Source organism: Lactuca virosa, chromosome 4, assembly GCF_052849685.1.
Source record: "Lactuca virosa cultivar CGN04683 chromosome 4, Lactuca_virosa_CGN04683_v6, whole genome shotgun sequence".
Taxonomy (NCBI): domain Eukaryota; kingdom Viridiplantae; phylum Streptophyta; class Magnoliopsida; order Asterales; family Asteraceae; genus Lactuca; species Lactuca virosa.
Window position 1 is genome coordinate 82489455 of NC_136429.1, and position 27374 is coordinate 82516828.

The 27374-nt window shown below is 35.4% G+C and overlaps 2 protein-coding genes and 2 long non-coding RNA genes across 4 annotated transcripts; all 4 read right to left on the minus strand.

Annotated features, from left to right (window-relative positions):
- Positions 1-5960: 5960 nt before the first annotated feature.
- Positions 5961-9315, minus strand: LOC145105834 (uncharacterized). Its single transcript, XM_079042923.1, has 2 exons — positions 6534-9315; positions 5961-6362 (listed from the first exon to the last, which is right to left on the minus strand). The coding sequence occupies exons 1-2, from the start codon at positions 9313-9315 to the stop codon at positions 6070-6072; spliced, it is 3075 nt and encodes a 1024-aa protein (XP_078899049.1). The 3' UTR covers positions 5961-6069.
- A 558-nt stretch (positions 9316-9873) lies between these two features.
- LOC145105836 (uncharacterized) lies at positions 9874-11996 on the minus strand. Its single transcript, XR_013707423.1, has 2 exons — positions 10721-11996; positions 9874-10376 (listed from the first exon to the last, which is right to left on the minus strand). It is a non-coding gene; the product is annotated as an uncharacterized LOC145105836 (long non-coding RNA).
- Positions 11997-18140: 6144 nt separating this feature from the next.
- LOC145105835 (uncharacterized) lies at positions 18141-21637 on the minus strand. The gene is made up of 2 exons (XM_079042924.1): positions 18818-21637; positions 18141-18613 (listed from the first exon to the last, which is right to left on the minus strand). Exons 1-2 carry the CDS (start codon positions 21588-21590, stop codon positions 18315-18317), a joined length of 3072 nt encoding a protein of 1023 aa, XP_078899050.1. The 5' UTR covers positions 21591-21637; the 3' UTR covers positions 18141-18314.
- Positions 21638-22861: 1224 nt separating this feature from the next.
- LOC145105838 (uncharacterized) lies at positions 22862-27167 on the minus strand. Its single transcript, XR_013707424.1, has 4 exons — positions 25972-27167; positions 24724-24762; positions 24531-24620; positions 22862-23206 (listed from the first exon to the last, which is right to left on the minus strand). It is a non-coding gene; the product is annotated as an uncharacterized LOC145105838 (long non-coding RNA).
- Between the last annotated feature and the right edge of the window lie 207 nt (positions 27168-27374).

Genomic DNA, 27374 nt, shown 5'->3' on the forward strand with positions numbered 1-27374 from the left:
AAAGAATGAACCTCAAAAATATGTCCTCAAACACAAGAAAACGACCATACTTGCTCGGAGCAATCCCCTGACATCTATAATCATGAGCCCCAGATTTATCTCAAATGATCCTCCCGACACTGAGCACCAGGTCAACTCCCGACCCAACAGTTAAACCTCCAAAGGCTACTCATTGCACACCCAATAAGACAACTTTATAACTGCTCTCTCACAATAGCTATCTCAGCCCATCCTGTGGCACACAAAATCACGAAGTTCTCTTTTCCTCAAGCGGACACTACAACCTCATCGGATGTCGCCTCATCCGACCTCTGTCATCAACTACTTACTACTTCCATGCACCTCGTGGCCCTTCCCATACCAACGAACTGACCCACTCTGGTCTCAGACATCAGATGAAAACCAATACTTCTCCTAATGTATCCTATCTAATAATCCGAAATCTCATCCCGCCTACTCAATATACAAATTGATCCGAACTCAAGCTCGAGAGTCTGATTCGACCGCAGAATTGGAACCACTCATTTCCAATCAGATACTTAACTCGTGACTCGAGACCCGCAGATTCATGCGTACCCCATTTCTTCAATCCTTCCGATTGCGATAACCCTCCCTTAATTCAAGATATAACGATTCCCGGCCATCACGGAGACCCCCAGTCTCGCCCCTAGTCCGGCCACCAGGTTCCCGAAGACTCAATTATAAGGCTACCCAAGCCTAAGAACTCCTCTGCTTCATGCTCTGACTAGTGAATAATACGGCTCCCCACAGCATTACGATACTGTCTTGCTGACTAGTGAATACTACGGCTACCCACAATATCACAACACCCTCTCGCTGACTAGTGAATACTACGGCTCCCCGCAGTATCACGACAATCTCTCGCTGACTAGTGAATACTACGGCTCCTCGCAGCATCACGACACTCTCTCACTCGTCGTGGGCTCACCCCACGGTTTTTTTCCCTGACAGGCCCAAGTGATTACTCCCACTCGGATCAACTCGCTCTCTTATCACCCCACAATCTCATCCTCGAGTCATCACCCCACTGAGCCCACTAGCTCATGCTCCGTAGTCCAATCATAGATAGGTACAAACACCCACCCAGATTAAGCATCTCTACTCCTGAAGACAATCGCCACAACAAGACACTTTCTCCTGCCACAATTCACATTCTTGGATAATCCCATCCGATGACAATTAGCTGAAGGGATCCCACTGGAACAATGGTCACTCAGTACTCCACTTGCCATCTCACAAACTCAAGTCTCAAAATAATACAAAAATATTTAGGGCATCATACTCGGATACCGCAATACACCCTCTCAGAATCTCACAATGTCTTGCCTCAACCAATGATCTTCTACTCGCACAACTCGTGACCTCGAAATGCTTTAACTCACGACTTGAAACACGGAGGAATCGTCAATGACTAAGAACACGTTGATGAAAATCTAAAACCCCATCCTCTACTGCTCAAAACCATGTGAGAATACTCATACCGACTCTAGAGTTGGTTGCCAAAACAACAGCTGCCCTTCCTGGAGTGCATATAACAACCCATACATCGAACCAGAATTCTCAACAGTCGAAACTGGACCTCAACGAGCCAACCGTCTCAAACTCAACCACTACAAACTGAACACGAAGAGTTCCTAACCATAAAAGGTCCCTGGCCAACTGCTACTCGTTGTGGATACCCTCCTCCTTTCCTGAACACGTGCAACATGCATCATCTCGCTCTGCCCTCGCCTCATCCACCAATAACCAAATTCTCATGAGTCCGATCCGCAGATCTCCATAACCAGTTCTCTAACCGCTCTTGAACAGCTTGTTGATCCTATCAATAGAATACCCAGTTCTCCCCCACTCAGGGTTTGAACCATCACCAATTGGCATACCAACAGTCTATTCCATAGACTGTTTCACCAGATACATCACACTTGACTCTTGGAATCGTACAACGTAACACTCGATGATCTTCCCGATAGAGACCAAGCAACTCCAAATATCCCGAATCTCAGATGAAATCCTCAGAACCTTCCCAACGTGACTGCCTCTAGTCATCCCAAAATCTCATACCGACACATCGCCAGATATCCCAACTGTCCTGAACTAGTCACGACTCTCAATCTGGAAGTAATGCACTATCACACACCGTGTCTACGATCCCTCAACCAACATTCCATCGCGTGGATCATCATAGAAACAAGAGACCCCACTCTCACAGTCGATACAAAACGTAGGCAACGAGGGCCGCCTCCCCGGTATACTCCTCTTGATCCCCTGAATCTGCTGCTAAAAAGTATGCCTTACTCGACCAAGGAATCTCCTTGTCCTCATCCATCTCAGTCCCCACCAATGACTCTTTCACGGTATAAGAAATACCTCGCAGCAACATATCACAATCACTCTGATGAAAACATCGCAACTATATGATACCCCACATAATTATCTCCAAACTCTGAAACCGGAAGCTCGTTATCTCGTTCGCTCCTCACGAGAAGCGGAAATAGTGTAATCTTCGTCAAAGGATGTGACATCTCAACCATCGGTCGATCACTCAACCCAGACCGAAATCCTCCTTAGTGTATCACCTCCACTCTTCCTCAAGTCCTGCGACTCCAACTGGCAGCCTACCAATCAACTCCTCGGGATCTAAACTCAATTCCCTCACAAGGTACACTCCATCGAAGCTCATCGACATGGCCCCCCGGCCCCACAGTTTATCATATCCTCTCTCAATCCGAACACCCATCGTCGGATAACTATAAAGATGAAAATATCCTCTGCAACGAACCATGGTACCCGAACCATGTTATCTCCCCTTAACCTGCTATTTAGAACCTCTGGGATTCTCCCTGTTTCGAGTATGGGTCCTCTGCTTTCAGTAGTACGGGCCCATACTACCTGCCACATCTACCCATACTTTTCACACGGATCGTCCCAGATTTCCTAAGTAGTTGCTCAACCTTTTGATCACCAATCTCATTACACATGGTCGCTCTCCAGTGAATACTCTCCTCTATCAGCGTACTCATCTTACTAAAGTCACTCCCCAGGATCTTCCTAGGTTCTCACACTTCTCTGCCATTAGCTACTAAAGAACTCATCATGATGTCAGCCATCTACCTCCTGAATATCGTCATATTCACTTGGTAGCTAACTCCCATCATCAACAGTTCCACAAAGCAAAAAGCAAGCAGCATTCGGGCATCGAATAACCTCCCCAAGCACGTAAAACCACTGGCATATAACTCCTCTCGCTCTATCCACAACTCAAAGGGCATCGCCGACTCAGGCAACCCCACCCCTCGTGGCATCTAACTACCCTCTCAGTAGATTCCTCCAAAAGCACATCTAGGTATCCCTCCTAGATTACTCCACTATTCAAAGCTCTCTCTAAAAGATTCCTGCTAGATACTCCTACTCAGCACATAATCAAGGCACAAACAACTCCTAGGCTAAGGCAGCATAAATCAGGCAACTCTAGCCCTAAAATATGAAATACCTAGCATATCCTCTAGCATGCATCACTAATATCTCATAAATATCTCATAACACAAATAAGTAAGGGTATTTTGGGAAATCACCGTTCGGGCTCTGGCCGATTGTACACACTGCTCCAACTCGTTTTCTCTTAAAACGCTTTCTCATTTTAGAAAAAACATTTCTTTGAAATTTTTTTCTCAAATCCTCAGTTTGAGTCTAGACACACCCGAAGATACATCCGAATCCCTCAAACCAAGGCTCTGATACCAACTTGTAACACTGTAAATTTTCAGACAATTGTTTTTTCGATTTTTAAATCACATAAATCTCATCAACACATTTCACAAAATCCCCAATTGTCAAATTATCGAAAACACATTTTCATAATTGTTGAATAAAAATCCAGGATCCTCCAAAAATATAACTCCATCTCGGGTGTAAAATCAAGCTGGTGCCTTCCCGCATTCCTGAGAAATACCTGAAACACATATCACATAACACGGTAAGCACGAAGCTTAGTGAGTTCCCCAAAATACCTCATACACAAATAATAAGCCTCTCATGGCTATAACTAGGCATGGACCCTCCGGTCTCATGCGTCTCGGTGTGGACCCTCTGGTCATGTGTCTCAGTGAGGACCCTCCGGTCTCATAGCTCGGTTTGGACCCTTTGGTCTTGTCTCAGTGGAAACCCTCCGGTTCCACAACTCGGGTTGGACCCTCCGGTCCTATCTCAGTAAAACACAAAATATAGCATATATATATATATATATATATATATATATATATATATATATATATATATATATATATATCACACAGACAAAATGCATAATATGACATAACTCAAATAAGCACAAAAGACCCTCCGGTCACACATAGATACCACTCATGGTAAGTATAGTGAGAAGACTCACCTTGCAAGTAAGCTAGGAAAACGTGTACCCATGAACCGTCTAGTCCCCGCCTACAAGTAACAAGCATCTCTAATTAACACTTAAAATCACAACTCTAAATAAACTTATGCTAGCCCCTCTCTAACTCTGGGGAAGGGTAAAAGACCATTCTACCCCTACATGGTCTCCGTTACTCATGTTTGACCAATCCCTAAAGTCAACACTCGAGTCAACTATCCATGTTGACCTGACTCGCCGAGTATTCTCCCATGAGCACCTCTTAACCACTGAGCCTTGCCGACAGCCCCTTACTCTCTAATCTAGCACCATACCGCCAAACCGTTGGAGCTCTTCAATATGTCACTCTTTCTAGACCAGATATCACCTTTGCTGTGAACAAAGTATTTCAGTTCGTGCATGCACCAACAGATACTCAATGGTCTGCGGTAAAACGGATTCTATGGTATTTGAAACGTTAAATTTTGGTCTCTTTATTTGTCGTAACTCCGGATCCTCGCTTCAAGCTTTCACCGATGCATCTTGGAAAAATGTGGTTTCTCTTGTTGAAGCCTACTCTGATGATGCTGACTGGGCAGAGGATCCAGATGACCGTTATATTCATCTCTAAGTCCTGAGATGACTAGCATAACAAGATCTTTATCTTTTACCTCTTCTCCAATGTTGGCCAGGGCAGTGGCGTATTCATGTGCACGGGTAAGATAGGTGATTGAAGACTCATCACCTTTCATCTCAATCTTGAGAAGTTGAGTCTTCAGAATGTACTCTCTCGATGAGTTGTTGCGTGCATATGCTCATTCTAATGCAAGTCAAAGTTCTCTAGATGTTGTACCTTGAACATGTTGAAAGGAAGCTTCAGAAATTGTTGAGATGATTACCATTCTGACGTGTGCATCGTTGGAGATCTAATTGAGATAACTAGGTTTATCAATAAGAACGGACTGCTTGAATCTTTTGGGTTGGACACTGAACTGTGCCATCTACATAGCCGAAAAGGTTGGTGGTTATCAAGAATGGTTGGATCATTACCTTCTGGTACCCGTAATTTGTGGGTGATAAGGTGAAGGCAAATTTGTGAGAATTATGGGCTATCTTTTATGTAGAGGCGAAGGCTGTAACAATGGCCATGGTTAATTGGAGTAGCCGACAGATAGATTTAGGGCAGAAAAGTTGACAGCTGCTAGGGTTAGTGGTGATCGGGCTCTGATACCATATAGAACCAAATATCGGAGTATAGATATAGAAGATTGTAATTGATTCTCTTACACTTAAGTACCCAAAACTTAGCCTAAATATAGTTGATAGTCTAACTTGTCAGCATATTCCTGACGTGTTTTGTTGCATCTTGATTTGCCTATTTTCTTGGCGATTATGTAGAAAATTCTTTCACAAATAGTATGATTTTTGTTTGCTTTCATGTTTTGCTTGTTTTGGTGTCATGTTGATCGGTGTTGTTGTGAACATGTATGCTTGCCATATCCTTAGTTAAGGATTAATAAATAATCTGATGTGTAGCATCATGTCATACTAGGTAAGGCATCTGATGTGTAGCATCATGTCATACTAGGTAAGGCATTTATTGAGTACATATTATTAGGATGCATCAGAGGAAACTTCTTAAAAGGAAACATTGAAAGTAGTACAACAGATATGGAAATTTAAAGCTAATCCTCCATTAGCAGATTTGAAACTTGCCGCATTGTTGGCCTTGCATGTGGGTTGGAGTTCAAACATGCTCTTGAGAGACTCAGAACTAACTTTACTTGTTTCTCAACTACTGATGATGGAGGCGGTATACGACGATCTCCCACAGTTGCTAGCAATAGATAATCAACAGCCAATGTCGGTAAAGATGTTATGAGTTCTCCAGGATGCTTTCCCATCATCACTTCCAGTGCAACAACTCCAAAGCTATACACATCGCATTTCTCAGTGGCCACCATTGTATAAGCAAGCTCTACATCGATAAAGAACATGAGATAAAAACTATAAAATCTATATTAACCCCACAACATTCTAAGCATAGATACCCATATATAAATATACATAAATACGCCCATACATATATAGACGTGTATGTGTGTATAACTTAAGAAGATGTAGAAGAAACATCACAAAACTACGTTACCTGGCGAGATATAACCGTAGGTGCCTGCAATTGTGGTCCAGTTGGATGAGTCTAGCTTTAAAAGCTTGGATGTGCCAAAATCAGAAATATGTGCCTCATAATCAGAATCAAGAAGGATGTTGGCTATGGAAATGTCTCTATGAATGATAGGAGGTGAACAGTCATGATGCATATAAGCCAAGGCATTAGCTACACCCTTTACAATTTTGATCCGTTTCAACCAATCCAATTCTTTTGCCAAGATATCGCTACTTAAGATTGATCCGACACTACCCTTTTCAAGGTATTCATAAATCAAAAATGAGTGGCGAGCATGGGAGCAATATCCATAGAGTTTCACTATGTTCCGATGCCTTATGTTCGTTAATGCTCGTACCTCATTAAGGAAACCCTTACGATCAACCTTACCTGTTGATGAGTGAAGTTTCTTGACAGCTACTACGTTGTTAGGTTGTAGTTCAGCTTTGTATACAATACCATATCCTCCTATCCCAATACAATATGCATCGTCAAAGCCATTTGTTGCCTTCAAGACTTCATCATACACTACTCTTCCATCAAAACTTGATATTGAGAAGAAATCATCACCTTCCTCATCTGATGGTTGTTCATGTGGCAAAATTTTCTTTTGTCGTCGATAAGCTATGAGGCCACACATGAGTAAACCAAGTAAAAATGCCCCGAAAATAGGAAGCACAATTACAAGGACGAGCTTATGATGAAAGGGATCTTTTTTCTTCATTATATTTTGACTTGAACAAAGCTTTAATCCAGTAACATTTCCACACAAACCTGGATTGCCTTGAAATACATGTAATGATGCATTGGCAAAGATTGCATAAGGGGGAACTGGACCTGTAAGCTCATTGTAAGAAAAATTGATATCAATCCCACTAAGGAACTTTTCAAAAGCATCAGGAATAGACCCCGATAGTCTATTGTGAGAAAGATCCAATTTCACCAAATTTTGCAAACTTTGAACTTCAGATGGTATCTCTTCCTTGAGCAAATTATGAGATAAATCAAGTGTTGTCAGTTGACTTACTTTACCTATCTCAGACGGGATTTTTTCACTGAGTTTGTTATTACTAAGATTCAAGTAATACATGTGTGTCCAGTCACCAATATTTCTTGGTATCATACCATTCAGTCTATTTGTGGACAGATCAAGAGCAATAAGATCATGCAGTGATCCGAGCTCATTAGGTATAATACCTGAAAGTTGGTTATCAGCCAAGGACAAATACAGCATACTTTTCATCTTCCCAATCTCCTTAGGGATCTCCCCAACAATATGATTTGAAGTAAGATCAAGCTTGCCTAGTTGAGTTGAGTTTCCAAACTCGGGTGGAATGCTACCACTAATGTTGTTATATCCTATCCTTAAGGCTGTCAAATTCTTGCATTTACTCCAGTTTTCAGAAAGCTGCCCATGAAACTTATTGTGACTGAGATCAAGGTAAACTAAGCTTGGATAGACCCCAAAGCTTTTCGATATATCTCCAGTGAATTGATTGTCATCAAAGAAAGCTCTAATTAGGCTACGACAATTCCTTAAGCCTCTTGGAATAGGACCAGTGAGCTGATTACCACGTAGTGATAAATATATAAGGTTTCCCCTGTGGCACAAATCTTTGGGCAAATGACCAGACAATTGATTTGTGTCCATTTCTAGCTCAACCAAATCTAGACTTCCCAATCCTTGTGGTATATTCCCAGATAATTTGTTGTCACGGATGGAAAGATATTGTAGGCTGCTCAGGTTTTCTAGTGATGAAGGGATAGGGCCACTAAGATTATTTCCACTCACCGCAAGTTTAGTGAGAGATTTCAAATTCCCAATTTCAACAGGAATAGAACCAGAGAGTTGATTTTGGTACAAATGGAGGAGTTTCAAAGATGCCAATTCACCCAATGATGAGGGGATTGAGCCAGACAGATTGTTTGAGAAGAGGCTTAGGCGCTCAAGTGAAACCATGCTTCCTATTTCTTGTGGGATTGAACCATTTAGATGGTTTTTAAAAAGGTACAAGATGGTTAGTTTTCTCAGATTTCCTATGCTAGGTGGAATGGGACCATGAAGTGAATTTTGAGTGATATAGACTTCAACAAGATTGACAAGCTGTCCAAACTCTTGAGGAATTTGACCCGAAAGTTTATTGTTATCGAGATAAAGATAAGCCAAATTCTTCAAATTTCCCAATGATGGAGATAATTCTCCTTCAAGAGAATTATTATACAATGCAAGCTCATAAAGAAACGTTAATTGACCGATCTCTTGTGGTATTGAACCACTCAAGTTATTTCCATTGAGGTAGAGGGTTTCAAGAGTGGCTAACATCCCTATTTCAGGTGGGATTACTCCAGAAAATCTATTTTCTGAAAAGTCAAGATAAACGAGTTTGGACAGGAGCCGTATTTCTGGTGGGATTGGGCCAAAGAAGTTGTTTACACCGAGCTCAAAATGTGTAAGATTGTGTAGCATAGAGAATGGAAATTGGTGAAGTGTACCGTTTATTCCTGATGATGTTAGTAGGTTCAACGTGTGAATGCTCCCATCAGCATTGCAAATTACTCCCAACCAAGAAGTGCATGAAACCGATGTACTGGAATTCTTAGGAAGCCATGAAGAAACCAAGGAGTTGTTTGGGATCTGAAGGCTTTCTTTCCATTTAAGAAGAGAATTTGCTTCCTCTAAAGATGCAGAAGCAAATTTTAGTATTGAAGAAAGTGTAATGATTAGTAGAGCTAGAGAGAAAAGTAAAAACTTTGAAGAAAGCATTATTTGCTTTGCTGTGTTTTTAGAAAATTGTGGTTTGTGTGTAGTAATTTATACTTGAACTATCCTGTTCTTTTTGTTTTTAGGTACCTATTTTCAAATGGAAAATTTGGATGTTTCATACTATTCCACAAGAGTAGACTTGAGAAGTCAATGCCATAATTTTCAACGAAGGAGTGTATTACACTGAAAAGTAAACGCTATATTTTTCCACAAAAAATGTATTACACTGAAAAGTCAGTGTCATATTTGTCCACAAATGTACACCTCATGACAAACTATGAAAAAACATTGTTAGTTAGTTACCAAACTAACAACGGTAAGGATTTAATAGTGCAATAAGGATTTAATAGTGCAATATAACTTTATTTGATCTGTTATGCAATTCCGGTTAAATCTAAAAAGAAATTCAATTTGAAAGCAAATGTACCTGTCAAACTAATAACTGTGAAATTGTGTATAATTGGTTTTGAAAACAAATCCCTTTTAATCATTATTGTTTCAAATTGACCATGCTAATTTCTAAAAATAAAAAAAAAATTAACTTGGTAAAACGTTAACTTACAAAATAATTAAAAGATAATCATTAAAACGACAACATTCATTAAATAGCAATCACAATATGGCAACATTGTAACAAAATGCAATAATGACCACCATTATACAACGTTAAAATTTTCAAACCACATAGGAGTTTTAAACTCCATGTCTTCTCAACTTTCTCTTTGTTTTGAACCCTTGTGATATTCCATCTTTTCTTTCTTTGTTTTTTACAAGGTTGTAAACATATCATTTTGGTTCATATCCTATCTTTAATTGTTGAAGATTCAGCTTGCTTTCTACAGTAAGAAGAGTGCATCCATGGTTCTACCATGGTAGCAGAACCCTTGTTTGATTTATGGAAGCAATGTTGAAAGACATGGAATAGAAATGCCTGGCCTTTGATCTTCAAAAGGGGTCCTAGCAATACTTCAACCCTCAACCTATTGGTTGTGAATTGTGATACAGTTTTACAAACTGCACCTATTCTTGGTCATAAACACATATCAAGGTGTATATACCATCTGAATGAGCATACAAAAAATGGAGTTATTAATGTCAATAATGGTTTTCGGATTCATTATGCAGAGTCCAGGATCACTATTATAGCATGGAAGTGCATATATTACATACTATTCAGGATTATACCACCCATACTATATGCAACCTCAATAGCATAGGACAATTAAGGTGTAGATAATCAAATAATGTTATTTTGTTACTAGTTGTACCCCAAAATACCAATGGATGGAAAAAGTTTTTGCTAATTTTCATTTAAAAATGCAACAGATGAAATGTTGTCAATTTTTATAAACATGGCAATTTGCATTGACTTATCTCAATGCCTAGAGTCCGTTAACACTTATACCTCATTAACGAAACACTTAAGATCAACACTCTCAGATGATGAGTGAAGTTTCTTGACAGCTACTATATTGTTAGTTTGTTACTTTGTATTGTGGTTTTGTACACATTACAATATCCTCCGGTCCAAACACATTAAGCATCATCAAAATCATTTATTGCCTTCACGATTGCATCATAAACTAATCTTCCATCTAAACTTGTTATGGAGAAGTAATAACTCATTGGTTTCGGTGGAGATGTTTTTTTGTCAGTAAGCAATGAAGCCATATGTGAAGAAATCAAGTGAAACTAACCCCATAAGAGAGCATAATTACAAGGATGAATTTATCTTCAAATTTTGATTTGCACAAAGTTTTAGTCGTGTAACATTTCAACACAAACCTGGATTACATTGATGGAAGCATTCACAAAATTAGGGCAAGGGGAACCAGACATATGAGCGCATTATAAGAAAAGTCGATATTAATCATGTTAAGCAAACTTGTTAAAGCATTAGGAATAAAATCAAATAGTCTATTGTGAAAAAGATCCATTTTTTCAAACTTTGCAAACTCAGAACTTCAAATGACACCTCTTCCGTGAGCAAATTCATAGATAAATCAAATTTCGTTTGTTGACTAAACCACCATAGTTTGGTAATTTCAACTCAAGTAAAAAGGCTCGGAAGAGTTTGGGAAGATTAAAAGTATTTTGCACTTATAAACAACTTTCAGGTAATAACAAGCTCCGTGAAAAAACAAATCACATCTGAGATTGGTAAACTAGCCTATCTTATGAAACTTGATATACCCAGAATTTGCTCAAAGAAAGATAGAAGCTCAAAGATTGCGAGAATTGGATCTTTTTTATGATATTATTAATGCTTTTACAAGTTTGCCTAGCAGATTAATTAATCATAAAATTCAGTACTCCTCGGGATAAAATTTAATCCAAGTTTGTCGAAATGTTCTAGGACTAGAACTTTGCGCAAATCAAATTACTAAGAAGGTGATGATCTGCTCCATAACAAGTTTTGATGGAAGGGTAGTATATGGAAATCATGAAGGCAACAAATGATTTTGAAAAACTTACTGTATTGGGACCGGAGGATACTGTATGCTGCCGTTGATGTTGTTACAGGACGAGGAAGACGAAGAGAAAGATGAACCCTAATCGCAGAACCGGGGATAGAATTCCACCTCGCTTTGCTTGTCAAGAACCCTATCATCTGCAACCACTAGCGTTTACGGTTTCTTTGGAGTTTGGTCAGTTTCTTTGATTCAGTTTGAGAGGTTAGGGTTTCTTCTAACCCTATCTTATTTATATCCTTTTTAGTGATTACTTCAAATATAAAAAAAATAATAATAATAAATAATACTATTTATTTAAAAAAAATTAATAATGTTAAAATTCTAGTTCCATTGTAGTTTTTTTTTATACTTCTATTTTATTTGTAGATTTGTATTTAGATATAATATTGAATATTTGTAATATTTTATTATATATTAAATTTTATATATTTAAAATATATTAAATTAATATTTTTAAATAAAGTTAAAAATCTAGTTATCGAGTTTTTTTTATATTTTACATATTTTTATTTTATTTTTATGTATTAGTTATTTAAATATAATATTTAATATTTATAATATTTTGTTATATATTAAATTATATTAATTAATTATAAATAAGAAGTTTAATACTTATGTATCGAGTTCATATAATAAATTAAATACATATTAAAAAATTAAAACACGGTAGTGTATTTTATAAAAGCTTAAGTACATGCATTATTTTACATAATATAATAATCGGTGATAAACATGATCTTGTTGTACCAATTGAAGTTACAAAAGAAGTGTTATCGATAGAGGTTAAAACGACAATGGATGAAGACAATTAAATCCAACAATTTATTGTTCAATATAAATGTATAAAAAATAAAGAAGCTCATTTCGGTCTACAAATTGTGTCAGATGATTATGTATGAGAAATTTATTCCAATGCATAAATATGTATTAATTTTTTCAAATGTATGTGTAATACTTCTATAAGATACATGTATAATATTTATTTAAAGTGTGTTATAAATATTATCTTATTTATTTAATAATTTCTGTAATAAATTAATAATTAATTGAAACTAGTATTTAAGTCACCTCGCGTGTTGCAACGGAGAACTCTTTTGGAATTAATAAAAACAAAGACTACAAAGAGTTATGTAAGGACCAAAAACGTAAATTTATTTAGCGGACTAACTCCTTTGCAATTCGTATATAAAATATGATTTACAAATGTCAAGAATTCATATGTAGCGGGGTAACGATTATACATTATCAAGTGGATCACAAAAGTATCAAAAAAATCATTTTGATCCAAACAACGTAAAGTTTATAATGTTTAAACAAAAAGTAACATTAATAAAAACGAAAACTATAAAAAAAATAATGTAAAGGACAAAAAACGTAACTTTAAATTATAGTAAGCGAACAAAATCGTAACTTATAAATACCAATAATTTAATTTTAAATTAGAAAAAACTACAAAAATGGTCTCTATTGTTTGCATTTTTTATGGGTTTTTGTCAAAACCCCAACTTTTTTGGATTTGTGGTCCTTTTGACCATGTTTGTGTGTGGGTTTGGTCCCTCCAAAAATTAAAATAAATATTATACCCTTTTGATTTTATTTTTATATTTTAATAATTAAAAAATAAAAGAGTGCCCACATCTCTCTCTCTCTCTCTCTCTCTCTCTCTCTCTCTCTCTCTCTCTCTCTCTCTCTCTGTGTGTGTGTGTGAAAACAGAGTTACTTCACTTGATTGTCAAACATGAGCATCCATGGCTTTGTTTCACATGATATCTCGTCTCTTAACAGTCTTACTAAGCTTTCCCTCGATGACAATAACTTCATCGGAAAAATCAATCTCTCCAATTTAACATCTCTTCCGTTTCTAAACATATCAAACAATGCATTTAATGGTGGGTTAGAATGGAATTATGCAAACCTCCAAATTTTTGAGGTCCTTGATGCATACAACAACAATTTGTCGTTTCCACTGCCAACAGGAATCACTGAGCATAATGAACCCTTATCGTTCGCCATTTGTTCTTGTTCTTGGATCTGGAAGTAAAGAGAGTTCTCGAGATATTGTAGTTGAGCCCACAATTCAAAGGGTGAGTTTTCATTAACTATTGAGGAATCCCAATCTGAATCCGACCCTGTTAATTCGGGTCAAAACGAGGTGAAAGAAGAAGAGAATAAGGAGATCAATCTGGATCTGGAAACATTGTTGACACAGTCTAAAATGTGAGAGAAGTAATGGAAAAAACTAGGGTTCTAACAAACATGGATGAAGATGAAGTCTTCATATTCGCAAAAGAATTAGGTGTACCTTATGACATTGTTGTAAAAACCTAGAAACTGGATAGGCTTCTAGTAGTGAAATAGAATCTGATATGTGGGTTTAGGTTTTCTTACTTTGAACCCTCAAAAACTGTAACGCCCGCAAGATAGGGCTAGATGATTAAGGAATAAAAGGATAATTATTCGTCATGGTGATAAATAGATGTTTTTGGTAGAAGGTTATTTAGGATAAATAATCTAAAAAAAAAAGTTGTAGTAATTGTAAAACCGAGTGTATGCATATAGAGAACGTCCAGATCTGACTTCATATGAGGAAGTTATAATTTTTTGAAGTTTCAGCGCAACAATACGCGAGCAAAAACCGAAATAGAAATCGGTTGATTGTTAGCCGAAACAATCTAAACGAGTGTTGAAGATCTCGTAGATACAATTCCGACAATATAAAGACAGTCGAGAACGGATGTCCTATTGAAGGATTATGATTTTTATATGGACTTTAACAATATAAGTTTGTACAAATATAACTTTAAAAATAAAGTCAGAATTAGCTGATCGAGTCTAAATGAAATTTGTAGATCTCGTTGATAGATATGTGTGGAAATAAAGAACGTCGAAAACAGAGCTTGTATGAAGAAGTTACAGAATCTACAAAATCTATGTTTTGGGCGGCACGCATAGGTGACAATGCGGACCACAGAGAAGCAGACACGTGGCACGAAATGGCAGGGGAGACGTCGTCTTTAGCGCGTGATGCGTATATGCAAAATCAGCTTATAAGTAGCAGCAGCCCCTCATTCATTCTCTACAACCCACAATATTTCTCTCTGAACTCTAGAGCCAAAATATCGATATTTCCTTAGGATTTAGGGTATTTAGCTAGGCTATGAAGTATTTAAGAGCCCGGAAAGTAGAAGCTCTCGAGTCAGACTTCTGCCAGTGCAATTTCCGACTTTTCGCTAGAAATTCTCTATAAGTTAAGCTACACTTATTTTAATTCCAGTGTAACTTACATTTATATTCATAGTCGTTATTATGAATCTATAAATAAGATTTATCATTAATTCCATGTGTAACATCCCGAGTCCCGGGTATATTATCTAATTATTTTTATATTCATTTTGAAAGAGGAACTCGACAAGTTGGAGGACACAACTCGTCGAGTAGAGTTTGAGATAGCCACGAGATTTTAGAGTCAACTCGACGAGTCGGAGGACCCCGACTCGACGAGTAGGTGTTGAGTGAGAAAACCCTAATTTCCAGGGTTTGTGTCATATTTAAATGACCTTAAGCCCTCATTTCCGCCACCCTTGTCACCTTAGAGCTCTGTAAGAAACCCTAGACCAGTTCCACTCGTTGTGAGAGATAGAGAAAGGCTAATTTGAGTGTTCTTGTGCATTTTTGGAAGGAGATTTGGAGAGCAACACGAATTGGATCGAGGAGTGACTTTGGATCCAGTGTTCTTCAGTGATTAGCTTCTATTTGGAGGTAAAAAGCTACCATCCTGACAATTTCTTTTGTTAGATCTCATTCTAGGGAGTTTTAGGGTTTTCACCCATCCATCTTTTGGTTATTGAGTCATTTGAGCATGACATGAGGTTGAGACATCACATCTGGACTTAATGAGGTCCCTTGAGTCCAAAGATCCAAGCTTTATCAAGTTATTGGCAAGCTTCTATGCACTAAAATTTCTATAGAGTCTTGTTTTGGCATTTTGAGCCATAAATGTCATGCATGAACGTAAAGCTTGCAGCTTTACGTGGTATCTCAGCCTTGGGAGGCTAGATCTAGAGTTTGGGACATTATTTCTGCTTAGAATCGACTGAATGAGAATTGGCCAAGAGAGACTCGACGAGTACATTATTTACATGCATGCATACATACATACATACATATATATATATATATATATATATATATATATATATATATATATATATATATAGGCTTAGGTTATTGTGTTTTTACTAACTATTGTGTGTCAGAATGCACAGATCTGGACCACCGGATGGAATAAAATCAAAGGTCATGATCTGAGATTATATGATATTACAATAGGGTAACATGTACCATATAATCACATATATTTCAGCATAAAGGTATTTTTGTCAAATGACCTATATTAAAAAAGGAAATTTTCGGATTTTAAGGGATAATTAGATCTTTATTTTTTTTAAATCTGATTTTTTTAAATTAATTCAAATTTAATTCTAATATAGTTTTTAAAATAACCGATTTTATTATGTCAGAATGATAAAGTCAACCATAAACTAGTAAAGATATTTTCGATTTTATTCTTGTAGAATATGGTTATATTCAAGGTATTTTATTTATAATTAACATGCTTAAAGAATTGTACAACATATTATGAAGAATAACATTTTCTAAAGAATACAGATTTTATTCTTTAAGAATCACTAATTACATTAATTCGTAAAGAATAAAACTATAAACAATTACTACATTCATTCTTAATATATATATATATATATATATATATATATATATATATATATATATATGACTAGTATTGGTTCAAGAATTACAATTATTCTTAAAGATTAAAACTAAGAATGGTTAAAAAAGAAAAAAAAATCAAAATATAACAAAAACACTAATTCATTCTAAAAGAATAATATTGACAAAGTAACACTGTATACATTCTGGCAGAATACATTCTGGTAGAATACAGTCTCGTTCTCCATGTTTTCTTCCTTTTCCACATCAATAGCAACATCTTCAAAACTTAAATTCACAAAGAAAACATAATTAACTTTCAAATATTTAAAAAATCCAATGCAATCTTAGAGAATAAATATAAATTCTAATATTAAATAATTTTAATTTATTCTAATATAATGTAATCCACAAATCACTAGATAAGAAAATAAAGTGTATGAAGAAGTGTGAACTTGTTCAACCATTTTGATATAATGTAATCCTCGAATCACCAATTTTTAATCGAAAAAAGACTCCAAAAACATAAAATACACCAAATTAAAGAATTAAAATTTATCAAAAAATATAATAAATGGCAAACAAAGATTCTATAAGAACACATATACTTTATTCTAACAGAATATTACTTAGAGTCTAATAGCTATCAAGAAACATGTTTATTCTGCAAGAATGATACCGTAAAAATTCTCCAAGAATGGTTTTGAATATTCTTAAAGAATTTGTATTATCAAGAGTATGAAATAACTAATCATAAGCAAATTAAATCATCATGTTATTGGAATAAAAAAATTCACTGTGAATAAAAAAAATTGTTAAAAATTTGACCTCAATTGGCTATAGCTGTATACCTTAAACCATTACCTCAACTAAGATATTTTAATTGTTATTTTATTAAACCATTAGTTAGAAAGTATCTCAGTATACTCGTTGAGATGCAAAAGTTAATATTGAACGACATAGCTAAGAGGACGACATAATATTGGACCTCTATATATTTTAATGAATTTAAATACATTCATACGTATCGGTCAAACATTTATTATAAAATTCAAAGAATTAATTCAATATAGGACAAAATAATAATTAACAATTAAGCATGATTATACCTGTTTTGATGATTATGCCGTCGAGATAGTGTGGAAAACGCAGCAATCTCTTTGTTCACAAGACACAAAATCAAACATGATGGAAGCGACTAGCGGAATACCGGCAGTAAAGAGGACCATTGAGGTTTTGTGGTCGGCGATTGAAGGTTTGGGGATCGGGTCGAGGTTGACGTTTAGACGAAGAATGGGAGAAATTAATGCCGATGGGTATAAAAGAGACAGATTAGGTCAACAAATTTATTTTGTTTCCTTAATTGCAGGGATTTAATTAAATGATCCCATTAATTGCAAGTGCAAAAAACCGAAAATACCCATTTTGATTTAATTAATTATTTAATTATTTGTTAATTTCTGATTGGTGCATTTAGGAACACAATAATTATTAGAAACATTTGAACATCTCTCTCTCTCTCTCTCTCTCTATATATATATATATATATATATATATAATCACGCCTTACAAACGACGTGGTTCGTCATGACTCGTAAAAACTTGAGCATTGACATTGTCGTCAAGTCACATCTAACGTTATTTAGAACTGTGTATATTATTACATAATGCTATAACAAAACCTATGAAAAGTTGATTCACGAGAAGGCATCATTTTTAGTACATGCATATTATTAGGATGCATCATAGGAAACTTTTGAAAAGTAAATCATTAAAAGGTACACCAGATATGGAATTTTATAGCCACTCCTCCGTGAGCAGATTTGAGACTTGGCGCATTGTTGGCCTTGCATGTGGGTTGGAGTTCAAACATGCTCTTGAAAGACTCAGAACTAATTTAACTTGTTTCTCAACTATTGATGATGGTGGCGATATACGGCGATCTCCCACATTTGCTGGCAATAGATAATCAGCAGCCAATGTTGGTAAAGATGTTATGAGTTCTCCAGGATGATTTCCCATCATCACTTCCAGTGCAACAACTCCAAAGCTATACACATCACATTTCTCATTGGCCACCATCGTATACGCAAGCTCTAGATCGAAAAAGAAAATGAGATAAAAACTAAAAAAGTTATATCAACCCCACACCATTCTAACATATATATATATATATATATATATATATATATATATATATATATATATATATATACATACATACATATACATAAATACGTACATACATGTATAGACGTGTATGTGTAGATGTAAAAAAGAACAGCCCAAACTTAAGTTACCTGGCGGGATATAACCATAGGTGCCTGCAATTGTGGTCCAGTTGGATGAGTCTAGCTTTAAAATCTTGGATGTGCCAACATCAGAAATATGTGCCTCATAATCAGAATCGAGAAGGATGTTGGCAATGGAAATGTCTCTATGAATTATAGGAGGTGAACAATCGTGATGCATATAAGCCAAACCATTAGCTACACCCTTTACAATTTTGATCCTTTTCAACCAATCCAATTCTTTTGCCAAGATATCACTACTTAAGATTGATCCAACGCTTCCCTTTTCAAGGTATTCGTAAATCAAAAATGAGTGACGGGCATGGGAGAAATATCCATAGAGTTTCACTATGTTTCGATGGCTTATATTTGTTAATGCTCGTACCTCATTAAGGAATCCCTTACGATCAACCTTACCAGATGATGAGTGAAGTTTCTTGACAGCTACTACATTGTTAGGTTGTAGCTTGGCTTTGTATACAATACCATAACCTCCTGTCCCAATACAGTGTGCATCATCAAAGTCATTTGTAGCTTTCAAGACTTCATCATACACTACTCTTCCATCAGAACTTGATATTGAGAAGAAATCATCACCTTCTACGTCCGATGATTGTTGTGGAACAATTTTCTTTTGTCGTTGATAAGCTATGAGGCCACACATGAGTAAACCAAGTAAAAGTGCCCCGAAAAGAGGAAGCACAATTATAAGGATGCGCTTATGATGAAAGGGGTCTTTTTTCTTCATCATATTTTGACGTGGACAAAGCTTTAATCCAATAACATTTCCACACAAACTTGGATTGCCTTGAAATACTTGTATCGATGCATTGACAAAGATTGCATAAGGGGGAACTGGACCTGTGAGCTCATTGTAAGACAAATCGATATCAATCCCACTAAGGAACTTTTCAAAAGCGTCAGGAATAGAACCCGATAGTCTATTGTGAGAAAGATGAAATTTCTCCAAATTTTGCAAACTTTGAACTTCAGATGGTATCGCTCCCATGAGCAAATTATGAGATAAATCAAGTGTTGTCAGTTGACTTAATTTACCTATCTCGGAAGGGATTTTTTCACTGAGCTTGTTATTACTAAGATTCAAGTAATACATGTGTGTCCAGTCACCAATATTTCTTGGTATCGACCCATTCAATCTATTTGTGGACAGATCGAGAGCAATAAGATCACGCAGTGATCCGAGCTCATTAGGTATAATACCTGAAAGTTGGTTATCAGCCAAGGACAAATACAACATACTTTTCATCTTCCCAATCTCCTTAGGGATCTCCCCAACAATATGATTTGAAGTAAGATCAAGCCTGCTTAGTTGAGTTGAATTTCCAAACTCGGGTGGAATGCTACCACTGATGTTGTTATATCCGATCCCTAAGGCTGTCAAATTCCTGCATTTACTCCAGTTTTCAGAAAGCTGCCCGTGAAATTTATTGTGACTGAGATCAAGGTAATCTAGGCTTGGATAGACCCCAAAGCTATTCGATATATCTCCGGTGAATTGATTGTTTTGAAGAACAGCTCTAAATAGGGTACGACAATTCCTTAAGCCTCTTGGAATAGGACCGGTGAGCTGATTATCACTTAGTGATAAAAATCTAAGGTTTCCCCCGCAGAAATCTTTGGGCAAATGACCGGACAATTGATTTGTGTCCATTTCTAGCTCAACCAAATCTAGACTTCCCAATCCTTGTGGTATATTCCCAGATAATTTATTGTCACGGATGGAAAGATATTGTAGGCTGCTCAGGTTTTCTAGTGATGAAGGAATAGAGCCACTAAGATTATTTTCACTCACCGCGAGATTAGTGAGAGACTTCAAATTCCCAAGTTCGACAGGAATATGACCAGAGAGTTGATTTTGGTACAAATGGAGAAGATTCAAAGATGTCAAATTACCCAAAGATGAGGGAATTGAGCCAGACAGATTGTTTGAGAAGAGGCTTAGGCTTTTAAGTGAAACCATGCTTCCTATTTCTTGTGGGATTGAACCATGTAGATGGTTTTGAAAAAGGTACAAGATAGTTAGCTTTTTCAGATTTCCTATTTCTTTTGGGATGGGACCATGAAGTGAATTATGAGTGATATAGACTTCCACAAGATTGACAAGTTGTCCAAACTCTTGAGGAATTGGACCCGAAAGCTTATTGTTATCGAGATAAAGATAAGCCAAGTTTTTCAAATTTCCCAATGATGGAGGTAATTCTCCTTCAAGAGAATTATCATACAATGCAAGCTCATAGAGAGAGGTTAATTGGCCGATCTCTTGTGGTAGTGAACCACTCAAGTTATTTTCATTCAGGTGGAGGGTTTCAAGACTGGCTAACATCCCTATCCCAGGTGGTATTACTCCAGAAAATCTATTTGCTGAAAAATCAAGATATACGAGTTTGGACAGGAGCCGTATTTCTGGTGGGATTGGGCCAAAGAAGTTGTTTACACTGAGCTCAAATTTTGTAAGATTTTGTAACAAAGAGAATGGAAATTGGTGAAGTGTACCATTTATTCCTGATGATGTGAGGTTCAACGTGTGAATGCTCCCATCAGTATTGCAAATTACTCCCAACCAAGAAGTGCATGGAGCCGATGCACTGGAATTCATAGGGAGCCATGAAGAAACCAATGAGTTGTTTGGGATCTGAAGGCTTGCTTTCCATTTAAGAAGAGCATTTGCTTCCTCTATTGATGCAGAAGCAAAATTTTGTATAATGGAGAGTGGAATGATTAATAGAGCTAAAGAAAAAAGTAGAAAGTTTGAAGCAGACATTATTTGCTTTCGTGTGTTATTATGAAAATTGTGGTTTGTGTGTTGTAATTTATACTTGAACTATCATTTTTTATTTTGTTTTTAGTTGCCTATTTTCAAAATGGAAAATGTGGATGTTTCATATTATTCCACAAGAGTAGACTTGAGGAGTCAATGCCATAATTTTCCACGGAGTGTATCACACTCTGAGAAATCAATGCCTTATTTTTCCACAAAAAATGTGTTACGCTATTAGAAGTCGATGTCATGTTTTTTCAGAAGTCTAGTACACTGTGATTAGTCAAGGTCGTTTTTTCAGAAGTCTAGTACACTGTGATTAGTCAAGGTCGTATTTTTCCATGCCAAAATTTTCCACAAAAAGTGTATTTACACTTACAAATGTATTCCTAGGACAATCTATGAGAAAACATTGTTAGTTACCAAATTAATGGTAAGGATTTAATAGTGCAATATAACTGTATTTGATTTGTTAGGCATTTCCAGTTAAATCTAAAAAGAGTTTCAATTTGAAAGCGAATGTACCTATCAAACTAGTATGAAATTGTGTATAATTGGTTTATGAAACAAAACCCTTTTAATCATTATGGTTATCAAAATGAATCAAATCATTATGCATATTTAGGTGGGAAAATAAAAAAACAGGGGTATGTGTTCTAAAAATATTCTTTTGTTATTAGATAATATTGTACTTTGAATGTACAATGCTATAATTGAGAAGCCTTTTCCATGTAGTCAATTTACATAGAATAGGAAGAAAACTACACAACCACAAATAGTTTTAATTATTTCTTATACTCACAAATCGGCACAAAGAGATAGCAATTTGTATTTATACATCATTAATGTCAAATCTAAACTAACAAAACCCATGATGGAAAAAAAATCAAAATAAACATTAGATAGCAATATGCATTTGTACATCAATGAATAATCTAATAATCAAGACGATGTTACTTCCTTTTTTTTTATCAAAATATATAAAACCCAAACAAAATGAAGACAATTAAACAATTACAAAGTTATAAATGTACATATTTAAAAATCAAGAATCAAAATGATTTTTAATAACTAATACTATGGGCATATTGTCTTCAATCGTTCTAATTGGATGGTATTTTTTATTATAACTAATGATAAATGGGAATACTGCATTCAATAGATTTTTTTAAAGGAGAAAAAATAAATAGACGAACAACCATAGAAGAAAATTTTGAAGGTTGGTTGTATTGAAAAATATTGAAAGTTCGTTATACCTTTAAATAAATAACACATACAAACAAAAATATTATAATAAAAATGATGAAAAGTGATGGACATTTACCATATCTAACACCTGCCCAAAAAAACATATAATATAGAAACCAACTTCTACCGGTACCTTATAGTAGTTCCCTCAAGAACTACGTGTAGTTCCCTCAAGAACTACGTGTATATGGACGAAAAACATGTCTCACCGTGGTTGAGAAAGAAAATTGGATAAACTTTTCAAAAGTACAACGCTTTTAGTTGGTAGTCCATGGCTAATTTCTAAACTGTTAATGAATAGACCTCTAGATGGTAGTTCATGGCTAATGTCGCAGCTGTCCACTTTCCCTTGCAATTACAACTTTATACACCTGCACAAATTGACAAATTGGCAAACAATGGTCAGATTTTCCATTTATCCTGGTTTTTCTCTTACAATCTCCCAAATATTGTATTAAATATAAAATTGTTCAACTACAACCACATGATTAGACTTCTATAAAGATCAGATCGTACTTTCATTTAGTCATATCATACTTTCATTATGAAGAATTTTATATATTTATGAACAATTTTATACTTTCGACATTCGATACCCATATCATACTTTCATTACGTCATATTACATCATTCTACTTTCATTTTTTCCTTATTAATGCATTGTGTTATTAAAAATCAATTCAATCATAGCATTGTACTTTCAATTCCTTTTTCTCCATAGGACATTACACTTTAAAAGATCAACAATTTTTTTATTTGGATGGCATTACTATAATTGGGTAGATTATCTTAAGGTAAAAAATTGCAAAAATAAAAGTATGATATAACGCAGACAAATTGACAATTATATTGTTGTTTTTTTTGCATTTACACCTACAATGTATAATCCTTGCAAGTGTAGTATATAGAACACATACCATAAGGCCGGGACCCAAAAAATTCAAGGAACTCATTCACACCGGACAATTTGATATTGTTGGTGGCGACCAAATTGCAGCCAAAGTCATTTGGCAGATAAATAAAAAAATTAATCAAGTAGTACTGTTAATGATTGGATATAACATAAATAAATTCATAAATTTTATGATCAATACCATACACAAAAGTAGGACATGTTGTTACTATTTCAATGCAATATATTAAGTTTCATCATTTAAATTTAGAATCGACAATAAAAGATAACAAGTTAAAAGTTTAACATAAAACACAAAATAACATATTTCAACATCTCAAATGAAACATAATTTAAGGTGAACGCAAAATAAAGCTTCTCAGTTAACTTTTCGGTTATTAGTTGAGCATTATAAAGTTCTTGATGCTCCATCATTTGTTGTTTACAGAGTTAGAATATCACTATTGCTTATAGTTATTCAACAGAAATCAGAAACCAATTGTGAATTATATGTCTAGATTATACCTTTCCCCTGGATTTATAATCAAGTTCCATATATTCTATTTTTTTCCAACCATTTCATGCATGAAAATCAAATAAAACATAAAAGATCACACAAACTTCAATATTGATCGCTAAAATTTAACTATTTTAACTTTATGGTTATTAAACCAGTGAATAAATAACTGATCAACTTAAAATCAGTTTTTTAATAAAAGCTACAAAAAACTAACCAAAAAATGTATTGACAATGATCATATTCAACTTCGTTTCTTATAAAGAAAAAAAAAACTAAGAAATACCTGATGAGAAAAACATGAGAAATGTGGAAAGAGTGTGATGTTGAAGAAATGTATCAAAGAACCTCTCGTATAAATTTGAAGTCCTCGAATCTTTGCCAAAGAAAAAAAGGAGCATACAATATTCAGTTCAAATATTACATCTAGGGGTGGAAAAAAAGACCACAATAATGAAATTGGGAAAAGAAGAAACCACCTGTATGTTCAATTACTTCTCCAAATCAATATCAAAACCCTAAATATAAAGAAAGAAGTGAGATTTGGGGAGCCGAGAATTAGGGATTTCAAAATTGAGTCTCATGAACAAAAGTAGATACATTGAATTGACAAAGTTGTTACATATAATATTCGGGTGCAATTGATAGTAATCCCAAAAAATTAGGAAATTTGTTACCAGGGATAGATTGATAGTATTTGAAAGCACGAATAAAATCTTAAAACTAATTTGCTGATTAATAGGAGAGCTGAGTTTTGACTTCATGGGTGAGAAAAGCAGACTAAACACAGCTGTGGTAATGACACGTGGCAAGAAGCTGGTATAAAATGGTGACATGTGGCGATTTAGGGATTCTTTTATCTTTTATTAAGAATAGATAAGCATATCACTTAGGTTAATGTCCTATCTCTAACTGTTAAGGATTCTGCTTGCTTTCAACAGTTTAAAGGTGTATTCATGGTTCTACCATGGTAGCAAAAACTTGACCCTTGTTTGGGCCACATACCCAATTACCCATTAGTTTGTGTTTTTTCCTATTGTTATGCATACTTCCTACGAGAACTTGATCCTAAAACTCATTACAAACTGGATGAGCATACAAAATGGAGTCATGGATATAAATAAGGGTTTTTTTGGATTCATTATGCAGAGTCCATGATCACTATTATAGCATGAAAGAGCATAAATTTGTACTCTCACTATTCAAGATTATATCAACCAGAATATATGCAACCTCAATAACATAAGCCGACTATAGTGTAGACATTTGAAGAAACAGGTCATTGTTAAGCTTTCATGCTTTCTTTTTACTAGTTTCTGGTTATGGTTCTCAATTTAAAGCATGGTTAAAAATTCAAACAGATTTGTGCATTCTAGTTAGGAGATGAATGTATATAGCCCTGTCCAATACCATGCTCTTATGTTAGTGTTAAGATTCTTCCACATGTAACTGATATAATTTATGTATTTAACTAGAAGGCATTCAAATGAATACATATTATCACCAGGATGCATCATAGGGAACTTGAGAAAAGTAAACAACATTGAAAGTAAAATTTATCAGTAAACCAGAGATGTCAATTCAAACCCAATCCATAGAGTTTAACAGATTTAAAAGCTTCCTTTTTTCAAAGGTATCTGTAAATAAAAAAATTAGTGGCGCGCATAGGAGCAATATCCATAGAGTTTAACTATGTTTCAATGCCTAGAGTCTGTTAACACTTGTACCTCATTAACAGAACCCTTAAGATCAAAAATCTCACATGATGGGTGAAGTTTCTTGACAGCTACTGTATTGTTACTCTGTAGTGTGGCTTTGTACACATTACAATATCCTCCGGTCCAAACACATTAAGCATCATCAAAATCATTTATTGCCTTCACGATTGCATCATAAACTAACCTTCCATCTAAACTTGTTATGGAGAAATAATAAATCACTTTTTTCGGTGGAGATTTTTTTTTTTTTGAAACTACCCCATAAGAGAGAGCATAATTACAATTTACAAGGATGAATCTATGATGAAACAGGTCATTAATCTTCTTCAATTTGATTTGCACAAAGTTTTAGTCATGTAACACAATATAGGGGCAAAGAGAACCGAACATGTGAACTCATTGTCAGACAGTTTGATATTAATCATACTAGAAAAACTAGTAAAAGCATTAGGAATAAAACCAATAAGCCTTGATCTTTTTTCAAATCATTTGGTTGGGGATATCCGAAGGAGTTTGGTAGGATTAGAAGTATGTTGTATTTATAACCAACTTTCAGGTACAATGAACTTGGATCGCTGCATTTTTTCCTCTGTCCACATAGATTGAATGGTGCACACATCTATGACTTGAACCTCAGTAATACAAGCTCCTTGAATAAATCCAATCGGAGATTGGTAAACAAGGCTAACTTATGAAACTTGATTTGCGAACGTTGGATCTGTGTAGATGATTTGGTATTAACCTTAATGCTTTTACAAGTTTGCCTAGTGGGTTAATATCGACCTGTCTTAAAATGACTTCACTCCATACAAGGTAATCCAGGTTTACGCAAGTGATTCATGAGTAGAACTTTGTGCTAATCAAATTACAATAAGGCGATGATTATTCTCCATAACAAGTTTTGATGGAAGAATAGTCCATGGAAATCATGAAAGCAACGAATAATTTTGAAAAACTTACTGTATTGGGACCGGAGGATATAGTATGCAACCACAGATGTACTGATGTTATAAAGGAACGACGAAGATAAACCAGGGGTGAACCTTAATCGCAGATGAACCCTAATCGCAAAACTCAGGGGAAGATGAACCCTAATCGCAAAACTCAGGGGAAGATGAACCCTAATCGCCGACACAAATCTTATATAAAAAATCTTCCCCACCCACCGCTTGTCAAGAACCCTATCCGTTCACGGTGTGCGGAAGGCTTCGATTGTTTTGTGGTCGTAAATACATAGAGTTCGGGGATAAGAGAGACACTTTTGGGTATTTTCACAAAACTGTATAATTGGTCCTTGTATTTTCTAAAAAGTTTCACTTTCAGAACAATATTGAAAAACACTACACTTCCAGTCCTTGTGGTTTTTAAAGGAGGCGTAATTCGCTCTTTTGTGAAACACCCTAAATAATTTC